The 20729-nt window shown below is 45.3% G+C and overlaps 1 protein-coding gene across 43 annotated transcripts in view; it reads right to left on the bottom strand.

The window, feature by feature from the left end:
- EPB41 (erythrocyte membrane protein band 4.1) overlaps window positions 1-20729 on the bottom strand; it is a 90871-nt gene that overhangs the window by 20643 nt on the left and 49499 nt on the right. For 9 of the 43 annotated variants that reach the window (XM_014258623.2, XM_088067560.1, XM_014258601.2 and 6 more), the window contains 16 exons: window positions 19966-20008; window positions 17986-18061; window positions 17316-17534; window positions 16029-16116; window positions 15335-15487; window positions 14475-14572; window positions 13975-14147; window positions 12275-12391; window positions 10885-11010; window positions 9559-9669; window positions 7880-8085; window positions 6073-6129; window positions 5911-5955; window positions 5124-5186; window positions 2021-2212; window positions 91-126 (listed from right to left, as the gene is read on the bottom strand). In XM_014258623.2, the coding sequence (XP_014114098.1) occupies window positions 91-126; window positions 2021-2212; window positions 5124-5186; window positions 5911-5955; window positions 6073-6129; window positions 7880-8085; window positions 9559-9669; window positions 10885-11010; window positions 12275-12391; window positions 13975-14147; window positions 14475-14572; window positions 15335-15487; window positions 16029-16116; window positions 17316-17534; window positions 17986-18061; window positions 19966-20008 (1803 nt within the window). Of the gene's footprint in view, window positions 1-75; window positions 127-2020; window positions 2213-5123; window positions 5187-5910; window positions 5956-6072; window positions 6130-7879; window positions 8086-9558; window positions 9670-10884; window positions 11011-12274; window positions 12392-13974; window positions 14148-14474; window positions 14573-15334; window positions 15488-16028; window positions 16117-17315; window positions 17535-17985; window positions 18062-19965; window positions 20009-20729 lie in introns of all 43 variants that reach the window. The other 34 variants (XM_088067558.1, XM_014258620.2, XM_014258624.2 and 31 more) reach the window with 29 other exon arrangements.

Raw genomic sequence — 20729 nt, 5'->3', positions numbered from 1 at the left:
GCTGTTGAGATTTTGCTTGGTGCCATTGCAATAGCAAGTCTGGTTCAGAAGCACAGATCAGAGCAGAAGCTTTACCTCAAGCCCACCAACCTGTCTCTCAGAAGATGGGACAGTGACTTTCTTGACCTGGACACACAAAGCGTGTTAAGGTTCAGCTGTCTCATAATAAAAACATACAGGAATAGCAAAAAAGTGGCCCCTGGTAAAAAACCCTTTGGCCACTAAGGCAGGGTGAAGGCACCATCATGAACAGGAGCAATGGCTTTGCACCACGATTTACCATCCTTAATTACCATATGATTTATGATCCTTCAACACGTGCAGGTGAGGGAAAACCTCCCCGGTCACTGTCTGGGGAAGATGCATTTCTAGAAGTTCACAGCAGGACATGGCCACCTCAGAGTGAGATCACTTCAAAGAGGACCAGATTAAGAAGGAACTTCCAGAAATGCAAATCTAGGGCTGACACCAATTCTGCAGTGCTGCAGACCCACTGCTGTCTTAGGTGGGACAAGCCCACTCCATCCAGTTCTGGTGACCAGCAGCCCTCCAAGGTCTCAGTGTGGTCACCTTGCAAGAAATTAGTCATAAAAACCAAGAATAACGTTACTGAAGTGCAGTTGTGGAGCTTGAGAGCCTCTGCTCTGTCCCACCCACACCCCAAAGCCCTCTGGGCACTGTGATCAGAGCTCCACTGCTCACATTCCTGAGGAATCTACACTGAGGCTCAGCCACAGAGGGCAAAGTCTATCCATGTGTTAAACAGGATAATCCCAATGACAGGCTGCTCACAAAAGCTCTGGCTGCCCCTGGATCCCTGGAAGTGTCCAAGGCCAGGCTACATTGGGCTTGGAGGAACCTGGGGCAGTGGCAGGCGCCCCTGCCCATGGCAGGGGTGGCACTGGATGGGCTTTAAGGTCCCTTCCAACCCAACTATTCTGAGATTCTGTAACAACCAATCCTGATTAAGTTTATTTTGAGGATCTCATTTTTCTAGCAGGCAAAAAAGCCATTTAGCTGTCCTGCCTTTACTCCAAGCTTTAAGCAGCCTGTAGTAAACCTGGTGTTAAACCCCTTGTACATGTTACAATAACCCTCCATCCACTGCAAGATTATTTCCTGATTAAGAAGTATCTGCCTTGTCTGAACATGAAATACTAGTTCATCTGCAGGGCTGTGGGAAGGAAGGGGAAGAACTGGGCTTTCAACCAGGAGTGTCTTCAATTGCACTACTTGCAGTCAGGATGCAATTTTTCTGTTGCAATAAAGAATTGCATTTACTACTTAAAAGACTGATTACCACAGGCACCAACTACAGTTTTACTCACAGGCTCCAAATCTGAACCAGTTACCACCAGTATGACACAAAGGTGTCTGTTAGTCAAGAAGAAACCAGTTGGTGACTGGTTTTTCCTTTAAAAATTACCCTTTTAAGAAAAATATCAGAGAAACTGTGAGTGTATGTGGTTACACACAGTTCCTGGAAGGACAGAGATTCCCACTGTGTTTGAACAGCCCTGCTGTGGCCACCCAAGGAATCTTCTCTAAGCCTCCACAGCACATCAGCACCTGGAGCTCCTAATGCAAGTCTGAACCCAATGACATACAAGATTAACTGGAGAATAAAGTGATTTTGGAAGAATCATCCCATCCCAGTGCTTTTACACCGGGTTATCTTCAATGTTCTCTCTGAAATAATAATTTAGGTCTTTGGATTTTGGGTTTGTCAGGGTTTTTTTCCACATTTTGGGGAGATCCAGGAATGAGTCAGTCCCCAAACCAGCCATGGGAAATGCTTTCTAGCATCACACTGGCAGCAGCACTAGGGAAAGCAGCATCAACACCAGTAAAGGAATTCTTACATCCTTCTCTTCCAAAAAAACCCCACATTTTTATGACACTATGACTAGAGCCTCAATTCTCTCAGAGAAAATTCTACATGTTCCAAGTCAATACTAACTATTAAAAGTGAAAAAGCTGAACCCCACACTGCAGTGCTGCCCCCTGGAACACCCCATACCGAGGTACTCACTCCATCCGCTCCCGTGGGAATCTGCCCGTTGACGTTGAGGCTTCGGAAAGGGGAGTGGGTGGACAAACGTTTGTCCCACTCACTCGGCCTGGGATCTGGGATGGACTCCATGAAGTTCTTCTTCAACTCACTGATGTTGGCATGGTGCTTCTTTATTTCTTCCTGGGTCTTATCTAGATCCTATCAGCAAAAGGACAGGGTAAGTGAAGGGATACAGAGAGACCTGGGACTGCCTAAGCTGTGCTTAGCAAAGCTACACTCACAGCAGAGCTGCTGACAACTTCCCCAGCTGTGCTCACACTGCAAACACACAAACGGAGCATCCTCTCTCCTCCTCTTTGCTTGACTGGGATAAACTGCAACCCTGGAATGGTCCTCCAGCAGCAGGACATGCCGCTGGATCATCTCAAGCTACGTGCCAAACCACGTGAGAGCTGAGCTGGAATATCCTGGATTTTCCCCAAAGTGGATTTTTTAAAGTTGCCAGACTATGTTTCTTTGGGTTATTTAATTTAACATCTTTAAATTTTGTGGGTTTGCTTTCTTTTCCCTCTGCTAGCCTCAGTCTTTCCAGGTATTAATACAATTGATGATAAAGAAAATGTTTTCCCAATTTTACTCACTCTCTTCATACCTGTTTCTCTTTTATCCTAACAGAAATAATCTTTGCTTCCAGAGTATCTCCATTACCATTTTTCCCCTCCCTCTCATCTCACCCCTCCAGGAGCTATCATAGGAGGTTTTAGACTTCAGAAACAAAGATGAGATTATTTTTTTTTTTTAAATCAAACTGAAAATTTATTTTATGCTGAATCAATCAAGAAAGTCCTGCTAAAATTTTTCATCTGGAAAAAGTCAGATTTTTACTCTGTGATGCCAGTTTACAGCATAAACACACAGACTTCAAGGCAAATCAGCTTGTTAAAAATAATTCTTCCTTGCAAGCAAAAACCAGAGGCTGTAGAAAAGAAAGCTTTTGCAAAAGCCAAACAACTACTTTTCAGAACAGGGCCAAAAAGCAGCAAGAAAGGGGGAAGTCAAGGTCAGCAAAGGCATCAACAGAAAATTTCACTATTTTTGTGCTTTTAGTTGTTACTCAGCCCATTGATTTTAAAAGATGGGACAGCAAATGCATCCCTAAAGGAGGGCCCTCCCAAAAATCTCCATTCCTGCAGCTCACCCAGGACACGCCACCCTCCCTCCACAGGGCTAAGCCCCAAATGCCTCTTTAACAATATTTACTCTTTTTGGCACAGTTCTGGGGGGAAAATAACAAATTTTGGCTTCTATCCTAAATGGAAATATAAGGCAAGTGCCTGTTAGGTAGGGAAAAAAAAGAAGAAATGAATCTGCTGTGGATTCTGGGGTAAATGCCTGCCTGGTCCAAGAACCCTACAGCTGCTCCTGGCTCAGAGAAGACAGAAGGACCAGCTTGGCTTTCCAGCACTGCACCAGAGCAAGGCCTGGGAGGGCTGGCAGAGGAGCCAAAGCCACAAGGAGCTACATGAAGCCAGATCTGGGAAGCTCCTTGAGAAACCAGCTTGCTCAGAATCACCCTTTTCCTCCTGTTTTGCCCTTTCTGCAGGAACCCAGCACACTTGAAGTGTTAAAAGGCTTTCAACAAAATCAACAGGCAGCTTTGGGAGGGTGAGGTCTGCCAGGAAAATATCTGATCTGCCAAGTGCATGGATTAAAAAAATAAAGGGAATAAAGGAGGTGAGCTGCTGGGTCAGCCCTGTCGTAGGGGAGGGCTGGAGCACCTGCAACAGAACTGTGGGGAGTGGGGAGGGAAAGGGCTTGGAGGCAAGTATTGCACATTGGGAAAAAGGAGGTTAGAAGCAATGACAAAGCTGTGTTTGGGGTTGGGGTATTGGAGCTATTGGAGTTGGGTGAAAAAGCAACAGCTGCAGTCTTCAGAGCGCTTCGGAGCCGGCCGAACTTTGCCTATCGTCTGCAGACCCTTCAATTGTGACTCTAAGCTGTAGCAGTCAAAAAAAATTAAATAAATAAAACCCAAAGAAACCCACACAGAAGCTGCAAAACTTTGAACATTCTGATGAGGAGAAGACAGTTAGCATACTCCACTTTCAATAGATAACAGCAAGGAAACCCTATGAGCTGCTGGTGCTGCAAGTTTGAGTAGAAACATGTAACACAGGACCAGGGTATCAGAAGCCACAAAACATCTCCCATAACAGAGTGTATTAAAGAAAATAAAATATATGATTGGCATGGTCTGTTCTGAGACTGAGCTTAGGTGAAGCCAAGTGAAAAGGGCTCCCAAATCCAAAGGGAAGAGCTGTAATGTTGAAGAAGAGACCCATGACCACTGAGCCTCTCTATCGGACCCAGAGGGACCTGGCACTGAGGCAGGATGGGGCCCAGGGCTGGTGAGGTGCTGCAAGGCCAGGAAGGGCTGGGAGGAGGATGGAAAAGCTGCAAACACCACTTCAGAATCCAAAAGGATCACTCCTGCCTGAAGCAACACTGGATATTGTGGTGGCCTGGACACCACAGAGGTGACAATTTCACAGAATCCTGGAATGGCTTGGCTTGGAAGGGAACTTAAAGCCCATCCCATTCTCCCCTTGCCCTGGGCAGAGACACTTTCCACTATCCCAGGTTGCTTCAAACCCTGTCCAACCTGACCTTGGGCCTTCCAGAGATGGGGCAGCTACAGCTGCTCTGGGCAATCTGCCCCAGTTTCACCAGCAGCTTATCCTGAATTTTCACAGACTGGCTTTCCCCCAGGAAAATAATTTGTTTCAAGCAGTGAAGAACTGGTCAATGAGCCCCCCTTTACAATCCATGACCCCCTGAGAAGCCAGCAGATCCCAGAGCAGATCTGAGCACTGCCAATCATGTATTTTGGGGAGGTATGAGAGAATGAAAGTCAGAAGAGGAAGGAAGAAGGCCTGCACGTCATCATGTTTACTGTCACCATGCAGAAGCATAATTAAAAGATCAAATCAAATCAAATGGTCTTTCATGCAAGAGCATGCAAAAACAAAGGCAGGAGCAGAATAAGTTCAGCGCAGATGCACAAGGTTTAGCAAATGCAACTCAAAAAAAGCTTCAAGTTCATACAAACCTCCAACATTAAATTGCTATGCCTGATATAAATGTTTTCACCATCTAGCCTCTTTGATCTCTTCTGTGAAAATGAAAGAAAAGGGGGAAACAAAACAAAACAAAAAAAAGCACAAAAAATTAAAACATCGGTCTTGCGGGATCGATAAATTGGCAAATTAAAAAGTTAACTCAAGGTTGGGATTGCAGCGTGGGGTGGGAATTCCTGCTGGGAATGGGCATCTGGCTCATGGAGAATGGGAGATGCAATGAGTCCTTTAAAGAGACAGCTCCCGGGGCCTTGGCAATTCCTGGTTTTCCGTGGAAGCCTCACTCTCTCACACACCACATTCCTGAGAGATGCAGGTCCACCCCTGAGCTCCAGACTGCACTGCCTGGGGGGACCTTCACAAGGTCCCAACGTGCACAGCAACTGCACCTTAACCACTTTTCCATCTTGGATGTTTCCCTATTACTTAATACCAAAAAAAGCTTTCTCTCAACTTTCTTTCGCACTTCCTGCAATGCAGGCTACATTCACTTCCTAACTAGATTTGTTACAGAGAAAAAATTTCATAAATCAAAGCAAGTGTGTTTCTTTTGAACATTCAACATGCATAATTTCAGCAATCAGGTTGTCTACGGGGAAAAAAGCTATTCATTTCCAAATCAAGTATTTAATAGTTTAAAAAAAAACCAACACCCCAACCCAAAGCCCATGAAGAAATTGGAGCACTGTCTTTTTAAACAGGTTACAGATGCATGAATGATATGGCAAATTTGGCTGGTGAAAGGGTAAAATGGCTAACCTTCCTCATTCTTATCAGCTCTTCCTCTTTTTCTGCAGGCTGCTGCTGTTGGGCAGTGATAAAAACAAAAAAAAAAAAAAAAAAGAGTTGTTGGTTCATTTAACTACGTTCAACCTTGGAAAAAAAAGTGTGAGCAACCTAAACTGAATTATTAGCACAAACCTGGGGCTGAGCACCATTCATGGTGGGGACTGTGACCTCAATGTGTGTTTTCCTCACCTACATTTAAGAAATAAATTGGTAAAAACATTTCTTGTTAGTATATTTGTTTCAAGAAACCATTTAGTTTCCAAACACAGCTGCATAAAGTTGGTTTTGAAGTGCTGGGGGAACATGCAAAAACCAACATGCAGCCTTGGGCAGGGTTAATGACACGGCAGCTCCCCAGCACTCTGTTAGTCAACAGCATGGTAAATAATTCTTCCAGCTTGAGAATTATTTCTATTTGAAACCAGTGCTCTCCAGTGCTTCTGAAGAAGGGCTTCCCATTGGCATTAGCTTGGTCAGGCAATGTTTTCAAATGGCATTTGCAGCTGGATCTCCCAGTGAAAATCCAAACAAAGCAACATGCTCAAATTAACACAGACCTTCCCAAAACAAGAAATTATTGGTTATATCACAGGTATTATGTTGGCAGAGGCAGTAAGAAGAGGCACAGCTACAAAACCAAGCCTAACATCACAAATTAGTTTCTTTCCTGTCCATAAGTAGAGAGCCAAGATTGTCTTAACACTCTAAGGGAAATGTTTTAGGGAAACTGGATTGCCAAGTACTCTGAAGGCAAAAGCATCAGTGGGTGTTAAAAGAAGTGCTGCAGCTCCGTTGGAGAAACAGTAAATTTGGTACTTTCAAATCCACATTTTCCTCACACATCTATATTTAAAGGGGAAAAAAAAAATCCAGTGTTTAAGCATTTAGGAAAAGACCTGTAGTAAGTTAGATGGGATAAGCAAGATTTCCTCATTCTCAGTGTAACGTGAGGGAGGGGGAGCAGCAGCAGGGCAGGAACAGCAGGGCAGGATCTCTGTGCTCCAATTCCCACCCCACAGTGCCAGCCTGAAGTTCTCTTCAGCAGTTTCATTTAAAAATTACGCAGGCTATGAAATTTTTTGAAGCAACTGCCCTTTCTTCACCTCCCTCTCCAAACCTTAATTAATAGGAATCTTCCCTGGAGATGCTCACACAAGACCCACTGCATGATATGCTTAGAATTATGTGGCTCCAGCAATGCTGAGAACAGCTAAATTTTGTAGTAATGTGAAAATTGTGTCTCAAGGCAAACATCTGCTGCACCACAGCAAGGTTTCAGTAAGTCAGTAAGACCTGCTGAATATTAAGGACATTGTAATATCAACAATAATTTTGCACATTATTTTGACTTATTAAAAGAGCACACACGTATCAACCCCAGCAAAAAACTCAGACATTTGTAGAAAGATCAAATAATGGTTAAAAATACTGAATTTGAACAATAAACTCCCCAAGGTCTCACCAGTGCCATTTTCAACTAAAGTTTTAGTCCAGTTTGCAGCACTGTATTACCAGCTCTCCCAGCAAAAGCCTATCAAGGCAAAAAACATTCCGGTGCTGGGCTGCAGACCAGATCCATTATCACTGATTTCACTGGAGTTCCCTCCTGCTGTTATTCCAGGAATCAGGGGGCACAGCCTGGCCAGGGGTGAGCTCTGTACTCTAGTTCCATGATCCTGTGCAGCGTTTTTAACATCGATCAGCAAGCTGCACTTGCTTTGACTACAACCACCAAAACCCAGCTGCCCTGGAGCTCCTTCTTCCAACTGAAATGTTACAGCTGGGATTTCCCTGGCACCCAGACCCCTGTGCCTGCTCCCACCCAACTCTGGGGAAAGGGATAAAACCCCCATCTCCCAGGACAGAGCTGCTGCTTTGGGGTGACTTCTTGAGCGATGCTCTAGCCTGGCTCTTCCCAAGAGACACCACTCTGACTTACCCTTGAGGCATCCACTGGCTCCTTGGGTTTCTCTGGAGGAAATTCTTCACGTCTCACATCACATTTTGCTGTTTCCTTCCCTACTTTAGATGTGGCCACATCCTTGAGATCAGGCTTAGCTGGGGCTGGCTCTGCAGGGTGGCTCTGAGCGATGGCTGGAGCCGAGGTGGGCCGGGGACTCCGCTCTGGGGTTATCACAGCCACTGCTGAGCATGGGGGACAGACAGGGACAAGGTTCAGAGAAGGTAACTTTTCAAAGGACTAGGCTAAGTCTTTCCAAATTACAGTGCTGTCACGTAAAAAGAAAGGGAGAAGGAGGAAGAGGAGGAGGATGAAAGAAAAGGGCAAAGAAATAAAGATGTTTAGCAAAGCAGCTTGTGCATTTAGTACAGGAGAGTTGAGATTATTTTCCTTATGGTTTAAAATAAAATCAAATAAAACCCGACACCAGATGGTTTACAAAAAGCACTCTGCAGAGAAGCCACACCAGAAAGGCAGAATTTTTGACATTGTGCCATGGATTTCTGGGTCCTTCACACATAACTGGCATGGACTCCACTCCAGTGCAACTAGAAAAGACACAGCGTGAGGAGTTCTGTACTCATGGGCATCTCCTCAAGCAGAAACAGAGGGCTTCTGGAAGAGAAACACAGGCTTTTCCCTCCCACCCCCCAAAAAATAATCAAGCATTGCTCTAGAAAACTTCTCAGCAACTTCCCGGTGGGTTTCAAGGCAGGCTGGGGCCACCTGTCTGAGCTGGGTATCTTCAAGGCAGCGCAGTGGGAAGATACCCAGCACCTCCAGGCCAGTGACAGTGCAGAAATGAACAGCATGCTGCCAAAAATCGTCTTTTCAGAGGATGACAGTTGTAAATACGAGCACTAGGTCCACACAAAATCAACTGCCTACTCCTTTCCTTCAATTCCTGATTTGTCAGGTAGTTGCCTGACCTCAAAGAAATACTCAAGCCAAAGCTGTGTGACAAAGCAAGCCCAAATTAATGTCCTGTGTGTACCTAGGGATACAATAAGCTATTTACTTCTCCTGATGCTGGTTTTTAGGGATGTCTCACTAAAAAGATACCCTGTCACATAAAATAGTATCTTTGACGTGGTCTCACATTCTCAAAATCACATTCTGCAGCAGGGTCATACTGTGCATCCTATTCCAGCCAACATGAGGTCCAGACAGTCACTCATAGAAAATCTGCTGTTAAAATACAAATTGCAATTACAAGCAACTCCTTACTAAGAATTCCTGTTCTACTGAAAAGGTAAGATCTCATCTGTGTCTTAATAAAACATAGAGAGAATAAGGTATCCCTGTGGTCAAAAACATACAAGGTGGAGGCAAAACAAAGAATTTTTTTTAAATTTCTGAATTTTCAGACATTGGAATTACACTTTCAAGACAAACTCTTGGTCAACAAGGTTGTAAACAACCTTAAAACCCACTCCACGACTGGCAGCTCCACTCCCTCCCTGCTCCTTAGCACAGCAGTTAATTTCTGTGACCCAGACACTGCGTTATCCTCTTCCAAGGACAGTCGGTGCTGTGTCCCAGTGTGTTCATGTCATGGAAGCAGCACCAGCCGCTGGGAAGGTTGTACAGAGGCGAGATGGCAGGGATGCCGGGATGAGGAGGATGCTGGCAGTGCAAAGCTGTCAGTGCAGTGGTACCTGACTCCTTCGGCAATGGCTCTAGTTCTCTCACCACCATCATTTTCTCTTCCTCCTCCTCCTCCTCCTCTTCAATTGGGCTTATCTCAGTACTGCCAAGATCACGTTTGGCTAAAAAAGTTACGGATGTGTTAAAATGCCACCTTAAAGAGGATGCAGCAAAGGAAATAGTGGCACCAGTAAATCTGCAGGGCCATCTTTCTTGCTGCTCTCCCAGAACATCAAGACATGCAGGAAAAACACCAAGCTTCTCCTGTGCCATCCAACACTGAGTTCTGGGCTGCCAGAACTGTATTTTAGTTACATTTTCCTGATTAACTGTCTTTGGCTATTTTGACACATGATTTAAACACAGTAAAAAGCATGGAGATATAAAACATAGGTTGGAACTGGATGATTTTTAAGGTCCCTTCCAACCCAAACCATTCCAGAATTCTATGACTGATCACAATGGCTATCACACCTCACCAACAGTCCCTACTGGGAGCTGAAAAGCCAGGATGAGGAAAAGTGCAGGAGGTGGATGAGAAGGGGCAGCTACAGCAGGAGAGCCCTGGATGCGTTTGGGTCTGACACCAGCTGATGTCTGATCTGCTGCCACACATCCTGTGGAATACAGAATCACAGGATCTGCTGAGTTGGAAGAGACCCACAGGGATCACTGAGTCCAATTCCTGGTCCTGCAGGAACTGGGAATGTCCTGGTGCAAACAGGACATCTCAGCAATCCCACCCAGTGCCTGAAAGCATTGTCCAATTGCTCCTGGAGCTCTGGCAGCCTCGGGGCTGTGACTCCAGTGGTTTTCATGCTAACCAAGGAAACATGCAATGTTCCCACTTACTTCCCTCTATGGCTTCAACCTCCTCTTCCTGCAACAAATAAGCAACTCTACTTTTAATTATGATTAATATGAATCTGTCTGCAGCAGTGACGTTGCTCTGACATCCTCCCCCAACTAGGCAAGTAGCAGCTCCCTAGTGAAGAAATAAAGTGGAATATAGGGGACCTTCCAGCAGTCACATCTCATAACCTGATTTCCAGGCACTGCACACTCATAAAGCTCAGGGGAACAAACCTCACAACAAGGGATAGTACGGGAGGAGCTTTTGGAGGCCACTGCACACTCATTTCCACACGCAGCCAGCGCATGGCACACCCTCACTGCACCCACAGCACACCTGAAAAGCAGCACACAGCAAAGCCAGGGGTGATTTTAGTGCCAACACCAGCACAACCAGAGTAACCTCTGTCCTACAGCACTGCATCACTTCACCCCAGCAGCAATAGCACAGGAGCCACTGCCACCAAAAACCACTGCAGCTGTACCTGACCGCAGCTGCACCAGCTCAGCTGACTTTGGCTTGGCAACAGGAACCTTTACCACCTCTACCTTCTCCTCCTCTTCCTCCTCTGCAATGAGTTTCATTTCAGAAGTTTCAAGAGCGCGTTTGGCTAGAAAGAGGTTTGCAGGTGTTAATGGGGGTTGGGGACCCACACAGACACACGATGGTCACCACAGCAAGGACTGGGGAGACCCTTCTCAGAAGCTGGGAACAACAAGGAGGTTTCCAGGCAGCTCAGTAGTCATTTTCCACCATGGAACTGTGTGTCAGTCCTTCTAGTGCTGTCAGACCCAACAGTGTAGTGGATGAGAGGAGGAAAGAACACAAAAAGAAGCTTTATGGGCTCCTTGCCCAGGAAAGGAGATGTAAGACACATGAACAGCTCTCAAGTGTGGAACTAGGAAGGGCTCTGCCTACAAAGTCTGGAGGGAGGCAGGTGCTGGCTGGAAAAATGCAGGAAAAACACATCCAGACAAAAAAAACTATCTAAAATCTAGCAGCTTTAATTAAATGTACTTGAGTGATCAAATCTACCCTAGTGTCTGAAATTCCTTACCTTCTCCCTTTACTGCATCAGGCTTTCCCCACCAGGACATCCTGATTAGCGAGGATTCAAGGAATGCCCATGAAGGGGAAGTTGGCTACACTTCATGAAAACTTGATCAACATACTAGAAAAGCAGTAATGCAGTCAAAAGTACGCTGTAAAAAGCTCTGTGTGGGAGGAGGGTACCCAAGGCATTTGCCTGTGAATTATCTCCAGCCCTAACACACCACAGGTGTGGTGTGTTACCCCACACAGGTGGTCACTATCCAAGTGATGAAGACTGCAAATATTTGCAATACTACTGCTGTGATACACTTGCTAGTATTCAAATCTGCTGTTGTACCTACACACAACTTAAGGACATTCATATTTATTAACAGTATCTATCCTAAGGGAAATGTAAGCTCCACAGAGCAAAACAGGTAGCATTTCTCAAACACAAAAAAAACCCAACACAAAATGGCAAGGAGGTCCCAGGATGAAGAATTTTAGAAGCTTCACAAGACATTTCAGGATCAAACTTTAAGGTTTTCTAATCCATATACACAAAACTACCCACATTTAACAAGAGCGTTCTCAAGTGCCAGCACATCCTAATCTTTGACCCACCTTCCCACAAGAATTGCAGTCTAAAGAGGTGCAAGGTGGAAATTAAAGGAGTCTCCCAGAGCTGGGTTGTGTCTCCTCTGACTGCAAAACTCTTCTTGCAAAGAAATGAAGAGAGAAAGCCACCACATTTGGTGAAAATTGGAAATTGTCAAGAACAAGCATGTAGAGGATAGGAAAGGCACTGCAGAGAGTTTTAGCCACCACCACCACAGCTATACCTGGCTTCTCTCGGATCTGATCCGCAGGTTTTGGTTCAGGAACCTCAACCACCACCACCTCCTTCTGCTTCTCTTCCTCTACGGTTCTGAACTCAACCCTTTGAGTCGCACGTTTAGCTGAAGAAACGGGGCACACGTTAACGACCGCCCGCGTGGCAAAGGCGCAGACGTCAAGGGGGCACAAGTGTCACATTCCCAGGCTGCTCTTCTCCAAGCTCTGACATCCAGGTGTAGCTCTGCAGCTGCCATTTCTCTACTCATCTGGGGTCATAATGGCATGGCCAGTGGGCAACCAGCAGCATGGGAGCCCTAGCTGCCGAGCACTGTGCCTGAGGAACTTCACATGCCCAGGCTGCAGAGAAGCTGGAATTTGGCTTTGCTGCCTTATGGAGCTTGAATCAACCCTTCCCTCCAGCTCCACGACACAAAAGCCAGGCTTGGGATGTCACTGAGCCCAGGAGCAGGGACAGCCTGGCTGCTGCTGGCTATGAGGTGCTGAGCAGCTCTGGTTCCCCCAGGCTGCAGCACACACTCAGGGCTCAAAGCAACATGGTCCCTGCTCCATCAGGTGTCTGTGGTGCACAGGGACACCTCTTTCCCTCTTTCCCTGCATCCTCACAGTGCACAGGAACGATACTCTTTCCCTGGATCTTAATACCCTGTGACACAGATCATGTGGACCAAACGTGGGCACCCCCTTTTCCATGCCTCACCTTCTCTGCTGCTATTTCTTTTAAAAATCTCAGGGATGAGCCCATCTGACTGACACACTTCAATCTGAGCATCACTTTAAGAGAACCTGAAAAAGTTTCTATTGTGGCAACAAATCTCCCCCTCACATAAAACTATGGAATTTAAGAAATTACATCAAACAAAACAAACAGAATGGCTTAATTCCTGTTTTTCCAATGGAAAATGCTTTGAGATCAAATGAAGAATATCTTTCCAAGCAGAACTTTACCATAAGCCTTCAGCACCCACCTACATTCTTTTCATCAGTTAGTTCTGCTGGGACCACCCTTGTTTTACATTTTTGTATTGGGTCTGGCTGAGATTGAGTTTATTTACCTGTAACAGCCCTCACAGTGCTGTGATACTGAGATAATGATAAAAACCAGGAGAGGTAACAGGCGAAAGTACTGAGCAATGTTAGAGAGCAGAATGATCATGAGGAATTCTTGTAATTGTGGTGAAGGAAAAATGGGTGGATTAGGTGTAAACTGTCTACTTTTGTTCTGTGTTGTGACAATGCTGTTTTGGTTTTTGTAGGGGGAATTTTTGGTTTGGCTGGATGGTTTTGTTCACGTGAATGAAGGTTGTGTGATGAATCAGCATTTTCTCAGTTGGAAGGAACCTGCAAGGATCATCAAGTCCAAATCAGAGAATTACAGAATACTCTGAGTTGGAAGGGATCTATGAGGATCATAGAGTCCAACTCTTAAGTGAATGCCCTATATGGGAAACAAACCTATGCCTGTGGCACTATCAGCACCCTGCTCTAACCAACTGAGCACCAATTTGGTCTCACTACAGGCACATAATTCCTAAACACTTAAGGGGCAGGAACAAGGTCTTGTGCTACACTGACCAGTTATGCCTGAGTTTTTGTACAGCAGGGAATCCAGGTGTTCCTTAAGGAGTACTTCAGCACCCTGGTGATTCCAGAACAGAGAGAGAACAGACAGCAGGGACTGACTCACCTCCATCGAGGCTCCTGGACGCTCTCTTGCTGGCCGTGCGCTCGAACTGGGGCGCAGGGCGGTCGATCAGGGCGCTCGCCTGCCGTGTCTGAGCCTGCGTCCGGCCGCTGTAGCGGAACTTGGAGCCCAGCGCCAGGAACCTGCTCTTGGGGATGGCCTCGGTGGAAGTCAGCCTGAAAGACACACACACATTTAAAAACCACACTTTCAGAGCCAGGAAGGGCTTTGTGAAGAAGAATTAAAACAGAAATTAAAGGAGTCTCTTGCATCCACTTGGCCAAGGAAACGCACATACTAATGATATCTCACATCTCCGTGACCCAAAGATCTCTTATGGGTCTTACAAAACAGAGCTTGCTTAAAAATTTACTGCAAAATAAACATCTACTGTCCCTGAAACAACTTCTCTCCCATTTTTCCAAAATGCTAAGGAACAATTTTCAATAGTTAAATTCAAGCACCAAGTTACTCTGGGTGAGGCTACTGTTCACAAAACCCACCTGAAGAAGGTGTGATGTTCAACACATACTTTCCACAGCTTCTTTGCTGCCCGGTAACTTGGTAGCTTGAACCCAATTGTACTTTCATAATGTTCTTGCTGTGGAAAACATAAGTTATTTGGGTATAGCAGGAAATAAATGTGGCAGAAGCCCAGTCCCCAGCCCACCACCCTGGTCTGCTGTGGCACAAACTGCTGAACTTGCCCCACAATGTGCAGCAGGACCTCAGGTCAGAGGAAAGAGAGGGCTTGGCCACGAGCCCAGGCATCCCTCAGGACGCACTGGGATTTGCAGAGCAACATGCCATGGGTTTATCCCCCCTGTCATGCTGCCTAGCTGTGGGCTGAGGTCAAACACTAACCTCCCCGCAAGGCTGAGTCTGAAAGCAGGAGAAGGAGGAGGAAGAGGAAAGAGGTGGATCCCCACTGTAGTCTCTCTCCCTGATGTAATCAGGCTGTTCTAGGGATTTCCCCATTTATGAGGCAGCACCAGTATATCCATTCCCTGCTTGCTGCACTTAGGTGAAAAGCTAATTCTAATTTTTAGTTATTTTCTTTGAATGAAAGCAAGACAAAGAGCCACTGTCTTGTCCCATTTCCAAAAGATGAGTTAGTGTTGCCCCAGTTTCATCTGTCCGCCTCCCAGGCCTTTCCCTGGATGCTGGGAATATCCAGCGATGCCAGGAGGTGGTGCTGGATGACACGCTGTGACACACTGGCCACATTGACACCCCCAGTGTCAAACACTCCCAGAAAAGAGCCTGACCCCACCCCACTCTGTTCCAGGGGGACACACACACACACAGAGTGAGGATCCCAAGGAAACAGAGGATGCCAGGAGGCCACAGAAGCCAATCCTACCTCCCCTGGCCGAATCTTTATGAAGAAGCTGCTACGTTTGTAGGAAATCTTCAGGACTTTGGGCCACGGGAAGCGGTTGATTCTCAGCTTATCTTTGTAAACAAGAAGGCCACTGGAACAGACTCCCAGAGTGATATCCACTCCTTCCAAGTCCTGGGAATTCAGATGAGGATTTAAGCAGTGACAGGTTTATGAGTTCCATGTCAACATCTGCTTTCCAAACCATCCGTCTGGACTTCCCATAAATTCATCTCCCCACCACGCAGACTCCCCAACTCTTAACTCCATGGTCACCCTTCCTTTCCGTTCACGCTTTTCCTGACAAACTCCCCGCTCCTGCTGATCTCTCCTGTTCTACTGGTTGCCCAAAGGCCTTATCAAGAGCCCATCCTGCATTTCCTGAAGCACAGAGCCTCATGAGGCAGGGAATACATATTGTACTCTACGTTACTCAGAGCAAGGACCTGTCTATAGGAGGAGCTTTGGAAAGTTTCTTGTGACGTATAAATAATAAGCAACCAATAAATAAAGCATTCTTTTGCGGGAATGCTTGAGGCATTCCTGTTGTATGTCTGTCTTTCCCTTCTTCCTCTCTTTCCAAAGGAGCTTCCCAAAACAAGTAAACTTGCTCCTGCAAGGGATGGATAATCAAATTACAAAATCCACAACTAGGTGCACACACTCTGGCTCTCACCTTGGCTTGGTGAAGGTCGACTCCATACATAGACAGTTTTTTTGCATTCTCAAGAAATTCCAGGTCTGCTTGGGCTGGAGTCATGGATCTGCAGAAAAAGAAAGGGCTTGGTATGCTCAAAACTGCTGCTTTTAAGAGGAGACAGATCAGACTTCATAAAATTAGATTATATTTTCTTCTGCTTTCAATACAAACAAATCTGTGCCCAGGTGATGAATTATGAAATCACTCTGAGTGCCCAAATTTGTGCTTTGAGACATCCCAATAACACAGCCGCATTTTGTTTCTGTGAAGCTGTACAGGCACTAGAGAAGGAAGTGAGGAAGAGCAGTGAGGGGACAAAAATTGATTCAGCAGAAGAAACCCAACTGAGCAAAAGGGAATAGGTCCTGTCCCCCAGCAGCCTGCTGCCTCCAGACCTCCCCAAACCCTGCTATTGTTCTCCAACCAAACGCACAGACAGCTGAAAGCACTCAGCACAGACTCCAGCCAGGGGAGCAGACGAATGAGGAGTTTTCTGGGAACAGATGGTGCCCTGCCTGTAAGAGGGGCACAATTTAACAAAGACATCCTGATAATAGAGACCATTATCAACGTTATTGAAGTGTCCCTGTTAATACTGTCTGGTGTAAGAGGTACATTAACAGCTCTGCTGGGAGAGCATTCAGCTGCATACATTGCATTTGCTACCCTCCTTTGATGTCTTCCTTACTGAGCGCTCACATACATCTTGTGTGTGATGTAAATAGAGGTCTGAGTGGTGGGAGACAGGGAAAAGTCCAGTGTAAGGACAACCTTGTAGGAAAGCCCCAGAAGCAGTCACCATCTTGATATGCACCCTGTGCTTTGCAACTACAGAGGCAAGAGCCAGAGCACGGTTTAGCAGAGATTTCCCTGGCAATGTCCAAAGAACACATGGGTGTTACATTGGGGACATAGTTCAGTGGTGGGCTTGGCAGTTCTGGGTTAATGGCTGGACTCAATGGTCTCCAAAGTCTTTTACAACCTAGACAATTCCATGATTCTATGATTCCCACTGAAAACTCTCTCAAGTTTAATGTTCACAGAATATGGATATCTCGTTCCACCCCCTGCCATGGGCAGGGACACCTTCCACTATCCCAGGTTGCTCCAAGCCCCATCCAGCTTGGCCTTGAACACTTTCAGGGATCCACATACACAAGTTTTCTGTATCTCACAGAGGTGGGGAACACACCAGAAAATCCCATTATTTCCCTTATTTCATGTTGCTGTGCACAAACAAGTCCTCCAGCCGCTGCACCTTACCTATATGTTTTATGAAGCTCCACAACCTTTTCTTCAAGCTCTTTTGTCTGGTTTGGGGCCAGTTTGAACTCACTGATATAATCTGGGCCATGGAGATCAGGATCATAATCTCCCAACTCTGACTGGACCGTGTAGGAGCCCAGCAAAGCCAAGGTGGCAAAGGAGCAGGGCAGCCGCCCTGTAAGGATGTCCTGTCTGAGCTGCAGACACAGGTAATACCTGGGGGCAGAATGGAAAATACTATTCACAGAGAACCAAGAGAAATTTATTAACTTGAGAATATCTTTTTGTATGCCACTGATGAACACATGACAATGCTTATTTCCAATTTTTACTTATTCCCAAGGTAAACAGTGTGGAGGACTGGAGGATTCAAGGTTGCCTCCACTCTGCAAAGGAAGTAAAGGACACTATGACCAGAAAATCTTGGCTTTAGGTAAGAATTTACTTTTCTATACAAACATGCACGTGGCAGAGCTATAAATGACACTGCTTGACACATGGACTCCAGTGGAGAGTGGGAGCATCCTCACATCCACTAAAAGCAAACCAAACCCCCTCCAGTGAAGGCATCTGATCTCCTTTCTGAAGGAGGGAAAAACACCCAAATATGAAATATTTCTATCCCATATTCAGGAGAACATGGCTGTAAGATTCCCAGGTAACTCACCTTGTGATGTCCTCTGTTAGCTGGGCAGGATCTGGTGGATAAAACTTAACATTGAAGGTAAAATCCCAGGGGCCTCCTGCAATGAACAAGGGAGACCTTGAGAAAAATAAACACACTGGGACAGCTTTGTGATGATCAGCTGATTTAAAAATAAGCTGGGAATATCCATCTGATCTTCAGAATTTAGCAGATGCAACACTGATTTGACACAGCTCACTCTCACAGGTCGCTGCAGCTCAACACTTGTGTAAGATGTGATTTCATTTACAGAAGGTAAGAAAAGCAGGAGAAAAAAAGCAAGGCAGGGAAAATCACCTGGATTAACCATATCTTGTGGCAAAAATTAAATTCATTGCTAAGGAGCTCAATGACTGACATGTTTTTTCATTGTCTGAAAAGGGATTTATGAAGACAGGTCAGGCATAGACTATACATTAATGAATTAGGATTGGTTAACTGCTTAACTCAAATTTCAAAGTTCAAGGAGGGCTGTGCTAAGACCCTCCTCAGCTTAATGCACTGGGATCAGGTGGTCAGACACAGCTTAAATTTAGCCAAACACAAGCATCAACCTCTGGATGAAGACAGAAAGCACCAGGATAGGAAGAGCTTTTCAAGTCCAGACCTAATTGCTTTAATACAGCTTGTTGCAAACTTTGTATAGCACCATTACAGACATTAACTGAGCCAGAATCCACATAATCACACATAAAATTGGCATCATATGTGGTATGGACAGCCCAGATGACACAGCTGAAGAGGCAACTCTCTGTTTTCCTAGAAAATAATCCCATTTCTCAGTAGAAGATAGTCCTGACAGTGATTTGCATGCTGTGCCCTTTAACACTAGTTCAAAGTAAGATTTATTTCAGAATGAGAAGATCTACCCCTGCACTTAACTTGCTTAGAGGTTTATCCCAATCTCACACAGGAAGCAGGGGGAATGGAGCATTCCTGGATTTACTTCTTATGCAATACCATAACTGGGATTAAACACAAGGCACATTGTTTTCATCACACACAGTTCAAAACAAGTGAGTCCAAGGTGACAATGAAGGGAGCAGAGGTTACCTAAACCGCCACACACGTGTCCACATGTTCATATGTACATGCAAAATACCTTCTCTTCAAGTAAAATCAAGTCATTTGCCATTTAACCCATCCCCAGGGGACCAGATTTCACAGCAGGCTGCTCTTTGTTACATTCACTAGATGAATTTTATGGATGGAGCAGGGCACACACACCCTGCTACTGATTCCAAGATAAGCTGGTAAGAGCAGGAGCTTTCCCTACTCCATAGCCTTGTGTTTCCCCCTAATCTGAACTTAATGACATACTTTGTCCTGGGCCTCCCACCAAATGCATCTGAAAAACAGTATTTTCCTTCCCAAAACTTCCAGAGCAGTCAGACTTGTTCCAAAGAGAAAACAAAAGCCTCTAAAACATTTAATTTTGACACTTCCCACATCTTGAACTAATTCAGTGCTAGCAGACCTTAAAACACAACTTGGGAGAGCATCTGGTATTTGAGCTGCTATTTCTCAAGCCCTTTATGATTCCAGTGCCCCTGTTTGGACCCCAAAACAGCCTCAGAGCCCATAAAATCTTGTTCCACCATAAAATTCTGCTTGGGGTCTCCCAATCTCCTTTGGGATTTCAGTGGTTCCCACTGACACCCATTTTGCATCCTACAGCAAGGAGCACATCCCCATTTCAGCAGTGCACTGACAGTGTGGCTTTGCTTCAGGCAAACACACCCCAAGCTGTTTTACCAAGGAAATGACATTTTTTCCTAAATCTAGAGCATCCCTAATTCCTTAAGAAGGACAGAAAGGATACACAGACTGCTTGAACTTGTGCTGATCCCTGCCAGCCACCCTCACTTGACCTCTCCCCATCCCTGGGCCCCCTGGATGGTTCACCAAAGCCACATTTGGAGAAACCACACCCCCCACACACGATAAATTCAATCTACTTACCATGAACCTGCTTTTTTATTTCTTTGGCAGGATCCAGCCATGTCTGTAAAAGGATAAAAACATTCACAGTTTACCAGACATTCCAGAAACACCACAGAAAGCTGAAAATTGCTAAAAATACAGGGGGAAGGAAAAAAAAAAAGTCAATATTTGACACAAAGGCAGCCATGGAAACTGAAGAGCTGGAGCATTTTTCACTACTTTTACTCCAGGCTGTGCTCTCACAGTGTGTGTATTTCCAACCATTCACCTACCAGGGACTCATAAGGGAGGCAGTAGGGGAAAAAAACCCAACATATTATTAAGGGCTGCAAGAACAGAGCAACAGGAACAGCCACAACCACATCCAGCTACCGGGGCACTTGTACAACACCTTTTTTATTCTCCAGAACCTTTAAAAATAGGTAAATAGGATGGATACATCAATTTTAAGCACCCTGTCTTCTTACTTACCCTATTCAGATCAAAGATCACCAAGAGTTTCTATTATTAGCTATAGTTTTCAATGACCTAATTGCTGAAATATGAGTAAAAACATCCAATTCCTGAGTATAGCTTCAATTTTTTTACAGGAGTATAACAAACTTCATTTCTTTTAACTATGACTAAAGTTTCTAGTAATTATCTCTGGTACAAATTTGGAAGTATATCTTTTTACCCTCCTCTGTAATTTGGGGTTTTGTGGAATGGTGGTGCAATTTAAGCCTCAAAACGTAATTCCTGCTTTTTCCACAGTCTGAGCCTTTCCCTTTGCAGGGGTCAGG

This window comes from Pseudopodoces humilis, chromosome 27, assembly GCF_049639895.1.
Source record: "Pseudopodoces humilis isolate 2021_Gansu_Grassland_sample_001 chromosome 27, ASM4963989v1, whole genome shotgun sequence".
NCBI classification, from domain to species: Eukaryota; Metazoa; Chordata; class Aves; order Passeriformes; family Paridae; genus Pseudopodoces; species Pseudopodoces humilis.
This window is presented reverse-complemented; position numbering and strand designations above follow the sequence as displayed.